Below are 13,122 nucleotides of genomic sequence, written 5' to 3'. Positions count from 1 at the left end.
TTCCTGTTTGCAGCATACCTATAGTAGGGTAGAGGTTGATTTTCAACAAGCCGTGGCATTGCGTAAGTCTTATTTACGGTTAAACAAAGGCATTTTTTATTAGTTATGATAGCGGAACAATCACTGTGTGCTATTCACATTTACAAGACATGCACATGGAAATTGTAAATCACGATACTGAAGTAGAGGAGAAGTCTTCATATGTACTCAAATAAGCATAATTTAATTTTAGAATAAAATAGTTTTCATTAAATATACATGATGCACGGTTACCTTTTACCGTTAGTATATGTTGTGTGTTGATAATGATCATCATGCTTTTTTCAATGTCATAGGAACGTTTTTTTCTAAGGACAAGTTTTGACATACTTTAAAAGTATTTTGAAGTCTGTTTAATTTACAGATACATTCTTTAGTCTCACATTTTTATTTCTGAATCCTTAGGTGTAGTTCATGTATATTGCTTGGAATTTCATGTAGCCAAGTACACATTTGATCTGAATGATATATCGGGGCATAATCTATAGGTCTTAATTGAAGTTATCACATTGATCACATTTGCAAAGACATATGTACGTTTTGTTTGTTGCTTAACGCCGCTTTCCGCAATATTCCAGCTTTATGACGGCGGTCTGTAAATAATCGAGTCTTGACCAGACTATCCAGTGTTCGACATCATGAGCATCGATCTAAGTAATTGTGATATGATGACATGCATCAATCAAGTCACCGAGCCTGACCGTTAGTCGCCTTAGTTCAAGTCAACCCTAGTCGACTTTTACGACAAGAATGTCTCCTCTTGTGACAAATAGGTTGCTGAAAAAATTAGTTCGTCACGGGTTTCATACGAATTTGTATTCATTGCTACTGGTAAACACAGGTAAAAAAATCGACAAAATCCTTTCCATAATCATAAGATCCATTGTACAAAAACGACTAAGTTTCCAGAATGTGGAATTCTATTACACAGTGATGATACCAGGTGTTCACAAAAAGTGAGTGTACCCTGCCCCACCGGTCGAGGAATATAACATTGAATACTCATTTTATGAAATATAATATTGTATATAATCATATATGAACATTAGTTGTATTGATATATTTGAGCGAGTTCAAGCCAATCCTGTTTATTCTAAGGCATCTTTCAATTAACACGCCCAATTAATGATAGCTGATAATTAAAACATAACATGACGATTGTTGTGTTACTTCATTGTTATGATTATAAATGGCGCAACGGTTCAGAAAACAGAAAAGGGGGAATAACTCTACACACCTTGCACAAGAGGGGAAGGTGTGCCTGTGCGAGACAAGCATTAATGATTGCGGCGTTGTCACAACAGTGTCATGTGATATCGATCGATATCTTGATACCCGGAATAACCTAACTGCGCAGTTACGACTTAAATGGGAGACAACTCTTCGACTCCTGAGTGGCATGAGATAGAAGGTCATGTCTGCAAAGAACCGATTCATTGAATGTGTATGCCACCTGAAGTACGTTGGCAGATGTTCCTTTGTGAATGTATTCAATGTAAATACCAAGTTGAGAGCTGTGTTATACAATTGCAATGACACGCGTATGCCATGCTCCTTACAAATCTGCCATCGCGTTATTGACGACGCCTAGCTACGCGCTTGACACATTCATACTATTATATCACATGTTTAGTAAACAGCTTAAGAAGTGGAACTGTATACAAGTATTTTGTTTATGTCTGTATCCACAACACAAAGTGAATAAATCCATACATGACGTGTATACTTAATGCTTACGGTTGTAGTATGTGAGACTCCATTGCTATATGGTCATGTCTTTATTCCAGAAATGGTCAGTAGTCAACATGAAAACGTTATTTCCAAATATGGTCAACACTACATCTTGTCGGGACATTTATTCAATGAAAGTACAGGAAAATCCAGATACATATATGAGGAAAAAATGTAATACAGAACAACTGAATATGATAACATTCATTTTTATTCTTTTACCATCGAAAAATAGTTATACATGCATGTCCATATTTGGTTTTATAAGTGGCCCATACACAGCCCAAAATTTGAAATGCAAAATGCGTGACATTTGTTATATATAAAACTACATACGTATTCAGACATTTCCATATAGAGACTGATAACGCTACAAGGATAACAACATGTTTTTTATGTATTTGGAAAATTGAAAAAAATCGATTATGATGATCAATAATTTGGCATAGTGCATACTGATATATAAGTCTTTGTGCAAGGGCTGATATGTTAGTGCAATATATCATTGTTATGTCTATCCGAACAAAAAAACCTTGCAATATCCATCACAAACAACCTTAGGTATTGGGATTATATTCTAAAAATATATCTGACGCTGAATATATTTGTCCTGTTGTATCAATAGCGTACCAATCTTGTTTTCCTATAAGGAAAACTACGCACAGGTGTGTATTGATGTTGTGTATCTGTATTCGTATGTTTATCTTTAAGAGCCAGTCTGTGAAATGATTTGCTACACACACAAGTCATACTATGTATTCATGGCGGATTTTAGGTTCACGACCAAATGGTTTTAACCTTCATGACATCAACAAATACACATGTCATTGTATTGACATTGCACAGATAACATGCCACTGTGTCCAAAACGTTCGTGGCACACACGCACCATTAAAGCCCTATTTGGACATATTCCAGTGCTACAAGGAAGTAAAATATTTATTAGCTAAGCAACAGTTCCATAGTTACGAATAACGCCCATTTCATTCGCCGTTCAACTAAGGACCAAACAACAAGGCAACACCGTGTTTACAGTTCCATGGCTACCTTCCTGGTTGAAACACAAAGACGTCCAATAATCAGACATCCGGTCTTCAGAATTGTGACATTCTTCGAATTGAAAGCTCGTCCTTTTTGCGTCATAATTTAATTCACGCCAAACCGTCCACCAAACCTGAACAGTGTCAGTGTGACCGTTGCCAAAGCGATGGTACGAATACAAAGGGCTAGTGAATAATGCCTTTTCACTGAGCTTCGATCGGGTGCGAATCACGATTACATAGGTGTGAAGTCATATCCTTTTTGAGGATCAGCTAGAAATATCAGGGGCGCTTTTCGGTTTCCTCACTTGTGATTTCAATTTCCATAAACGTGTAGATCTAGATCACCTGAAAAATATGAAAATAATTTAAAAAAAGATATAATAAATTATTTCGAAATTACAGGAATATGTTAAAGAACTTGAATAGATGACATTCAGAGTGTTATTTGTTAGTTGACATATCCCCGTTCATGATGTTGATGTTACCTGTATTGGTTTCAGTTGTGATTGATGTTTTGATATCCTCATAGACTTGAGGTGACCTCACTTGAAGACCTTCGTACACCGCATTACCTGCAAAACAAATTACTGTCATAAAGATGTTTTAAAACATGTGTGATGATTGATATAATGTCACGTCTTAACATAATGGCAGTGCCACCATGACAAACGTCAAGTCACATTTCCAATTAGTGGTATTATGTAATAAATGTTAGATAAAGTTAAATTGCTTATCAGCTGAATGCAAAGGTACTGTTAAGACTTATTAGTATAATAAATAAATAAATAAATAAATAAATAAATAAATAAATAAATAAATAGATAAACCTATCTACAGTTCCAGAGATAATATAATATATCCTTCTAGAAAATTTCATATGGGTGACTGAATTCTACAGTTATAGGAGTACACCTTTGCGAACATTAGAAAAAGTACACAAATCTCCACTGGTCGCGTCGCGTCAGACTAATAATCATGGCCATCGTACTAGTATCCTTCTGATAGTACCTTAGGATCAGCCAGGCCCATATACACATCACCTACCCTCTGTGGAGGATTTTGCAAAGGATTTCAGCACTGTGTAGATCTGTCTGTCGCACTCCTTGTCGCGAAGGCCAGAGTAGATACCTGAATCTTCGGGGTAATTAAAAAAAGACGTTATAAGTTGAAACAGATAAAGTAACAACATAATTGTCTTTGGGCAGTTGAACAAGAAGCCTATGAAACAATTGATGATTGCATGACACATGTGATTGTGACAATGATTAATCATCATCGTCAATATTATTGTAACAACTGCAATGCGTTCTGTACTAGGACACAGCTGAATGAATGAATGAATGAATGAATGAATGAATGAATGAATGAATGTTGATAGTTTTGTGCCACAACAAACGGGGAACTATGTAAGGATTGTTTGGTAGTGTAATTTACAATTCATTCACAATCGTACCTTGATTATTTTGGATTACGCCAGAATGTGATTGTCCTTCATTCCTGTAACCAAATTGCATTTGTTATACAATTGTCAGTTAATCTTACTTTATATCTTGTCTATATTTCTTTATGTTACACATTTTCATTTCGACACAGGGTTAATCTCTTGAACAGTTAATGCCTAACAATATTCACACGCACTGTAATGTATACTTGAGATTGCTGGAGAAACTTATGTCTGTGTAATGCATAAGTAATGCAATAAGTGAAGCAACTTCAATTTGTCATCTTTAAGACAAAACTAATGTAAGGCAGAAAATAATAGTTTAAGATAAATGCATGAAATATATTCCTATGATTGCTTGTGAATTTGCATCCAACCATGGTTTATTATTAATAGTACTGGTAAGATAAGTGTGAGTCCCATCTTAAAATGCAAGCAAACATCACAAAAGAGTTGATTAGGAATATATGATAACAATATATATCTACATTATATACAGCCATTACAAAAGAACACATGAGAAGAAACAAATACGAAGGAAACATCATGTGCCAAGAATTTATTTTTCAGTTTTTTCAGATCGCAAATACTTCTTTGAATATGCAATTCCCACTCATTACATACTTTGTGGTACAGTATACCTACTTGCTTTCTTCAGCACACGCCCGGGACTTCGTGGATAAGACGATGATGACTGCAACAGCTATCACTATCAGCACACCGATTATCATGCAAACAATCACTATCGGATCTAAAACAAATAAAACAATGTAGATGGTGTTTTTTTAAATAGCATCATTTTAGACTTAGCCATGCAAATAAATATACATATATTTTCATATTCAATCCTAATAAAACATAATATTTACCTTGTTGAGAAGAATAAAATAGACATTTGTGTTAAGAAAATTCAATGGTGAATAATCAATATGTTGTTTTGTTAACCTAGTTATTATTATACTAATTCTAATTTATTATTATTTCTTTAGAGCTTCAAAAAAAAAAATATTCATTGATGCCTACGCCTGTAAAGTGCTCATTAAAAATATTGAATTTGCTAGGAAGTCAAAACAAAAAAATGATTGTCATGCCTTTTAATCGTGATTCTGTCCTCCCCTGAACAGATACAGTGTACATACTGTGTCCATAGATGTTCCTTGTATTGATCCTAACATGGTATATAGTGTCAGACTCGAGATTACTTAGAACGGCCTGGAGGAACTTCCCTCTTCCTGTTTCTAGATATGATCTTGCCTCATCCCAGTGTTCATTGTCTTTGCTGTACTCAACAGTAAAGATCTGAGCCGATCCTCCGTTAAACTCTTGTTTCCAGGAAATGTGCAGCGAGGCCGAATCCTTAACAGACACTGTGACATCAGTAGGTGTAAGGGGAGGACCTATCGATAAGAAAATACGGACAAATTATTAATTGAAGTTTAACTGTGACATTTAAAATATGCTCAACAATTAATATGTTTATCTGGAAAGCTATATTACATATGTATTCATTATGTATGACATGTTGTGTTTTAATATGTTTCACCTTGTGATACAAGTGTAAAAGTTTCCACTATCTGGCCTAAGGCGTTGTTTGCGTGGAGCTTGTACATCCCAAAGTCTTCTGGCTGTAAATTTCTCAATTGTAGAGTGGATGTCACTGTCACAGCCGAGGTACTGATCTCCCTGGATGTGAGGTTATTCTGGTTATGTCCCTCTAGTCTGGTCCAGACGATACTTGGGCGAGGATAGGACAGGATGGTCATTGAAAGTATGACATTGCCACCATGTGATGAAACGTATTTGCGGTTTGGAGACGACATGTCATCAGGTCTGGGCAAACCTTGTTAATTAAGAAAGATAATTGTGTGGATAACAATAAAACCGGATGAGTTCGTAAGACGAAAGTATAACTTTATCTAATTGTTCTTATTGTATAGTATTTTTTTATATATGGCATTCGTCACGCTGAATGGTATTTTCAGAATTGTACGGGAACGTTTTCGTTTAAGATATTCATATATATTCTTATCTTTCTCCCATATATTTATAGCGAGTATCGAGTGACAAACATTACTGTTTAAAACAAGCAGTGGTTATTATTACACTTTTCTTTTTCTGACATCTTACATCCTACAAAAAGTTCCAAATGTCTTCTAGCAGGCTCATCAATACTGTTTTCAGCTGCACAAGAGTATATCCCGCCGTGTCTACAGTCCGCTGTCCACTTATATTCCACTGTCTGTGAGTTGAATGCGGCTGTCAGTTCCTTTGTCCCATTCATAAGTTTTACGGTCGAGAGTGGATTGCTGTCAACTGAACACCTCAGTGTGATACTATCATGTTCAGTGACAGTCACTCTGTTTGTTGCTTGGTTTATGGACAGAGTAAGGATTTGAGGCTTATCTGAAGCAAAAAAAACCCCAAAACATTACTAATATTCTGACTATAAAAGAAGACAATATCTTCAGTGAGGCTTGTCCGCTGCATAGAGTTGCTCAAACACCAGGGACCATATAGAGCAACACTCAAACATCCAGATCCAGTGGACCAGCATAACCTCATCATAAAACAAACTATTAAAATGACAAAGTAGACACAATTTATGGATAACAACTTCTTTAATACTGTAAAGGCGACGTTTCGGTATTACAGTATTCAAGAGGTTGTTATCCATAAATTGTGTTTACTTTGTCATCCGTCAACTTCTAAGTAATGCCTATCAATCAATATTAAAATTACATCAACAGTCAGGCTACGCATTTACAGACGTCGTGGTTACTACATCCCTGTCACCACCTCATCAACTAGAACGGCATTGGGAATCAACATTTTCACCAGGCATCCCTACACATTGTGTCGTGAAGTGACACCGTTCATGTAGAAGACGCCATCTATTGCCACATGTGTCATTCGTTATCCTGTTTGCTGTTTTGGTTACACCCAGAAAGATGTATGCTGCTGAACCGCTGCTCAACTGCTCATGCCTTAGTACCCAAATGTCAAAAAGAGGCATTTACTTGTTTTCTGTTACCCTTGCTTCTGAATTCCGCTAATGAAGATGTGTACAGCCTATAAATAAGATATCTGTTATCTGAGTGGAAACACACATTGTGACAAGATAATACATATTGCTATTGATATGTGTAAAGTTATGTGATCAGCATCATTCTCACGTAATAAATTCAAATATTAGACATAAAAATGCCAAAAGGTATCAGGAAATCCACTAGTAAATGTTGAACTAGGCACATTTTACAATGTCATATTATTTCAAAATATCGGTGCTTTAGCAGAAAATTTTAATATCAAGTTAATTTGTGTACCAGGTTTGTTGCTTAGACATTACTTAAGATGCTTACACACAAGGACTGAGGGTGTTGGTAGCTGTACAGACATATTTCCAGTATTCTAATAATGAAACTTACACTGCACATCTACTTTCACCTCAGCAGAGTCAGATCTCACTACAGATGTCCCAAAACAAGGACTGAGGGTATTGGTAGCTGTACACACATATGTCCCCGACTGTGATCTCTGTATGTTGGTGATGGTCAGTATAGGCCCAGTCTGAGAAGTAAACTTCGCATCGTTTTTCTTTGTCCATTTCACAGTTGCTGCCGGATGTGAATCGACAGAGCAGGCCACATCCAGCGTCTGTGATTCCGTGACAGAGGTTGACCTTTTCACCTGTACCGTGACACCATCTGGAAGTAAAATATATCCTCCCAGAGGTACGCAATGCGAAGTAAGATATATCTTTGGTTGAACATAACAGTGTGACAACCCCTTATGTCTTTTTTTAATATTGTTAATCATAGTTCTTTTTAAAATATCACAAAACGCTTTAGCTTCACATCTTTTCTTTAATATGCATTAGATCAGAAAGTATCCGGGAACATTCTCCAACTCAACTAATTATATTGTTCAGTTATAACACTTGATATGTAAAAAGAACTGTAAATGTTATTGGTTTAGATATGTTTTTCATGATAATCTGCACTCTGTCTCTGTATTTGACTTCTCGAACAAACATTTTGATACTTTTCATATGTCAAACATCATGGTATTAGTAACACGTTTTTGGTTGACCAAATCAATATTTCATATTTCAATTTAAGTTTTGTGGATAGATAAAAGCACATCAAAAGTTAACTCCTTCGTGATAAGCATTTATCCCCTACCGAATTAATATAAGAAGATTCATGTAAAGCCATATTTTCTTCTGTATTGTAAGTTATACAAGCAAACGCATCTACCAAATAAATGAAGCAAACGCATTATGACATACACTGTACATCTAGAGTCACAGGTAGTGCAGCTTCAGACACATGTGTCCCCCTTGCGTTCCTGCCAAGACATGTGTAGCTTCCGCCTCTGCTCCTGGTGACAGGGCTGAGGTCAAGCACTCTACCCGTTACTGATGGAGTACCGTTACGTCTCCAAATATATGACGTCACAGTCTCATTTGATGATGTTGCATGACATGTGAATCTGACATTTTGCTGACCCACAACAACTTTATAAGGTCGGCAGCTGAACGACCCTGTGTCTATACTTGCTCTCTGGAGACCTTTTTTTCAAAACAAAAGAACATGTATTAACATACAAACGATTTTGTAGTTCATGTCTTACAAACGAAGTTTTAGCTTTGGTATCGTTTCCGCACTTAACAAATATGTGATCACTTTTGTGCAAATTGAAAATGAACAGTTTTTCTATGCAGTGATATGACTTTTCATTGCTATGTTTCCTTTGTTAGTACTCAAACTTCTTAATGCCTCTCAAAGAGGTGTTTCATGGCTAGCTCATCAGAAGTAGTTTTATCGCCTATATGTTTCTTTTCGTTCTTCATTCGAAGCTCCAGCATATTGATGGGGTCACCAGAGTGGGACAATCGTAAGACCTTCAGGCTTCTTTCTCTCCTTAAATTTTGAAGGCTTGACATAACTGAAATACTGTCTAAATACTGTTAAAATGTATCTGAGTGGTGAATCGACATTTTTTAACCGTGGCATAGTGTCGTCTTAGGCAAGCACTATTTCGGACTGGTTCTAGCTGACTGCCAAATGAAACGCCTGTGAAGAAAGAACCCTTTGTCCACATCTGTGTAATGTCTTCAAATTAGATGAATATATCCCTTCCACAGTGAACACACTTGACTTGAACTGTGTCGAAAATAAATTGAAAAACAAATTGAAAGTTAAAGCGCAATGATTTATTTGGAACTTTTACTTAATTTGCTTGAAAACCTTTCAGATACGAAAACAAAATAATGATAATAATAATCGTAACGGTCATTTCAAGAAAAATGTCAACACTATTTACTTGTAGGTACTACATACAACATACCGTTTACTATCATTTACCAAGCCTACCTGCACGTAGTTGTATTAAGGGGCGGACCATTTGATTTCTTTGCAAGAGAAAACAGCTCCTAATTTTGTGTAACTAAGAAACTCAACCTCCATCAAGTTAAACAAAGATAACTCAGCCTCAATAAAAAAATCTCTCACGCAATATGGCGGTCATCCTCATCAGTACTGAGTATTTCGTGTGCAAAGCCATAATCCTCGAGAGGGAGACATCACCACGAGACACAATATGTCTGTAACCCTAATGTATTGATAATCGTTTCATATCTTCCATTTCCATGTCCTTGGACAAGGTTATTGACACCGCTTGTCCCACTGTGTGTGAAATAACTGAAACAGCTGTTGACTGTGATGTGAATTGACCATTAGGCAAAAAGCCCCAAAATACAACATAAACATATACATAAATGAAAATAGTTTTTTGCAGTAACCTAAACTGTCATTACCAACCACCATTTTTTGTTCCTGAAAACAGAACAGGACCAATGTAAAGGAAGATACTTGTATTGTCAAAAGACATGAATTAACAACATCATTACAAACTATGGCATGAGAATGAAGGTGGCTAAATATGTATCTTATTGCAGTTGTGGGGGTGGAGGGTTTGTTATATCGCCTTGGTAACTGTATTGAGGAATCTATAATCTACGGCAAAGCGATTACAGCTATCCCGTTTTTTAGTGTCATACAGAACTGGGCTGAGTGATATTAGCTTCTACCACTTCTTGCACCTATCTGGAACATTCTTCCCTAATGGCTAATTAAAAGGGAGTTTAATGGGTATGGCGTCACCTGTTTCTATTTTGTGATGATGTAAGTGAGTGTATCCTAATCCTGACCAATCTGAGGCACAAACTGATCTTTAGGATTAGAGAAATACTGTATACTTGTAGTATCAATATTGTCACTAAAAGCTCCATAACGTTCAAGGATATTGTTATTGTGCAAACCACTTCAAAACTTCATTCATCCAAAAATCCTAATTGTTTCAATATGTTTCAGAAGTGCTTTGAGATTCTATCTCCTTTTTCTGTTTACTATCAGCGTTTACATTCAGCGTATCCCTTCAATCATAAGCCCTCTACGGGCAGGACCCTTAATTACCATCACTATCTATAAATATCAGTTACCACCTCCTTGCGACGCCGGATCTTACGTATGGTCTTTTATTATACAAAAAAAATGCTTTATTATATTGCTATTGTCATGTTCTGTTTTAAAATCACTTGCATCTGTACAGTTATCATGTTTAAGTGGACAGTGACAAAATTTCCACATTCTTTCCATAGGTTGAATTAAAAAAAAATATTCTTAGCTCTCTTTTCAGAAGAAACAAAATATCTGAGTCCCTAAAAATAAAGAAAAAACATGACTCAACTCAAAACACCCGTCCCTCTGCCCCTTAGCACATCTCGAACAACCCGCTGCCTTGTAACAACTTCATCGTTCATAGATGATCATCATTGATACCGCTTTACTGAACAGGCATTTAACTCATTTTTTCTGGAAACAGTTGTGAAATCATTCGCTATAATTGGGCATGTTTGGGAGGAATGAGTTGCTTACCAACTTGACATGCCATAGCAATGTTTAGAACATTCTCATTAAATGACGAATTATTCATTTGTCAAATCACTTCATTTTCGAAACAGGAATTTTACTTAATGATTAATTAAAGACGTAAGTATTGTTTTGATGTAACAGATTCCACTGTATTCTATTTTACTAGCATCAGTCAGGAGGTCTAGGCTCTTTTGGGTGTCTAAATCTGTGCGTAATAATGAGGAAGACAGGATGAGAATGCCAACATTTTTAAGACAAATAAGAATTGAGCAAGAGTAGAATTAGTGGGTGAGATGTACCAGTGTACATTATTATTAACTTCGGACACATACCTGATATAGACACCGGTAGCAAGCATGTGCAGATGAATATTAACGACAAAATCGTCATATTTTACGAACTGAAAAAGACGAAAGACGAATTCTGAATCTTTCCGACTTTAGCACAATGTATTAGAAATATCATTGACTAACCCTACATTTTAACACACACACACACACACACACACACACACACACACACACACACATATACATACATTTTACAGTTGGCTTTAAAAATGTGGTCTTGTTAGTCGCAATAACGTGATGTTTAAATTTCTATAGATTGATCGTTAAAAATTCAGAAAACTCACCGGCTTTCACTGTTTGATTAGCATATATGCGCGTTGGTTATATGGCATAAATAGTAGCATTTGGCATTCACAACATATCATGTTACTTGGTTGTTTTTTTCTGAATACTTCCTCGTTGTATTTCACTTCTCAACAGCGAATCGAGCGCCCAGTACAAACTTTTATATCAGGAGGAAAGTACAGACCACATTTTTTGTTCGATAATATTGTTTGTCCCATGAATTTTCATGAGGCACCTTTTGTTAGATATCATATATCTGGTTTATATTCCCCTTTTCAGTCTGTCACGAACTACATACCAGTTTAACAACTAAGCTAGGCAACTGAAATACATTTTGATGATCCATAAGAAACCATGCATACCAATTAACACTAAAACACATTACTAATTTATGGTGATTCATAAACACATGCTAATGATATATTCATAATCGCACAATCTACTCTGCTCTGTTGTTGCCTTCATTTCCTTCATGTAGCGGGAAGCGACAGTGCCAATAACTTAATAGCAGGTCACCATGTATTTGCTTTGAAGATTGCAATATCTCCCTGTCAATTTGTTTCAAACAGTGATGCTACCAGGTGTTCACAAAAACATAAATTGCCCCTCAGGTGGAACCAGTCACAAACACATGCAACTGCAAATACATTGTTTCCCTGAAAACACACAAGAACATTTCATACACACATGTATCAGTTAAAATAAGTAATTGCTTTGGGCATCGTTTGTGTCATTAATGCGTCAATTTTGAAATGTCCTCCACATGTCTACCATATACATTTTTGAAAGCTTAAACCTTAAATGTCGTAAAACCGATTTTATTACACCGGTTATGCAACGAGACTTACATATCAACAACTAGTATCATCCATATGGTAACGAGTTGTTAGTATTATATAATATTGTAAATTGTAAACCTTTTCGAGTCACACTGGAAGTTTGGAGTATCATTTCCCAGGGAGCTAAGAAAGTAAATGTGATGTGCGCTGACCCATTACGTGGGTTATAATTACATGCGTCTTTTGCACACTTCCATGGTGTGGAGTCTTTCGATTCAAAGGCCGTCTTTATTGTTGCCCTAGATCTGTCACAAAGACAATTTTATGAGTTCGGTAATACTGCATGTTTTCTGAGCGACAAGACTGGTCCGATCAAGGTAACATTGTAGAGACCATGTCTAACCGAATAGTTATGAATCGCGTTGCAGCTGAGCAGAGAGTATGGGGATTGCCATGAAGGAGAATGTCGAAACGTCATCATTCTCTCTGCAGACATACACTCTTGTGCGTGTATGCAGA

The 13,122-nt window shown here is 36.2% G+C and overlaps 1 protein-coding gene across 2 annotated transcripts; it reads right to left on the bottom strand.

The window, feature by feature from the left end:
- Positions 1-1,977: 1,977 nt before the first annotated feature.
- LOC139458216 (synaptogenesis protein syg-2-like) lies at positions 1,978-12,819 on the bottom strand. Of its 2 annotated transcripts, none has more exons than XM_071239561.1 (12): positions 12,742-12,819; positions 11,522-11,589; positions 8,543-8,824; positions 7,680-7,958; positions 6,382-6,657; positions 5,798-6,094; positions 5,346-5,651; positions 4,900-5,005; positions 4,267-4,310; positions 3,858-3,947; positions 3,299-3,385; positions 1,978-3,158 (listed from the first exon to the last, which is right to left on the bottom strand). In XM_071239561.1, exons 2-12 carry the CDS (start codon positions 11,577-11,579, stop codon positions 3,127-3,129), a joined length of 1,857 nt encoding a protein of 618 aa, XP_071095662.1. In that variant the 5' UTR covers positions 11,580-11,589; positions 12,742-12,819; the 3' UTR covers positions 1,978-3,126. The 2 variants fall into 2 exon arrangements, with proteins under 2 accessions (XP_071095662.1, XP_071095663.1); XM_071239562.1 differs by lacking the exon at positions 12,742-12,819 and adding an exon at positions 11,824-11,911.
- Positions 12,820-13,122: the final 303 nt, after the last annotated feature.

Source organism: Haliotis cracherodii, unplaced genomic scaffold (assembly GCF_022045235.1).
Source record: "Haliotis cracherodii isolate W230 unplaced genomic scaffold, xgHalCrac1.p SCAF_12, whole genome shotgun sequence".
NCBI lineage: Eukaryota > Metazoa > Mollusca > Gastropoda > Lepetellida > Haliotidae > Haliotis > Haliotis cracherodii.
Note: the sequence above shows the minus strand (reverse complement) of the source record. Positions and strands in the feature narration are given on the sequence as shown.

What these genes read in the sequence shown, in the direction of transcription:
- LOC139458216 (XM_071239561.1), bottom strand. Translation starts at nt 11,579, where the DNA reads ATGACGATTTTGTCGTTAATATTCATCTGCACATGCTTGCTACCGGTG. An exon ending in GCTACCGGTGTCTATATCAG is followed by an intron (nt 8,825 to 11,521) that starts GTATGTGTCCGA and finishes TTTGAAAAAAAG; the next exon opens with GTCTCCAGAGAGCAAGTATA. An exon ending in CGTAATCCAAAATAATCAAG is followed by an intron (nt 3,948 to 4,266) that starts GTACGATTGTGA and finishes ATTACCCCGAAG; the next exon opens with ATTCAGGTATCTACTCTGGC.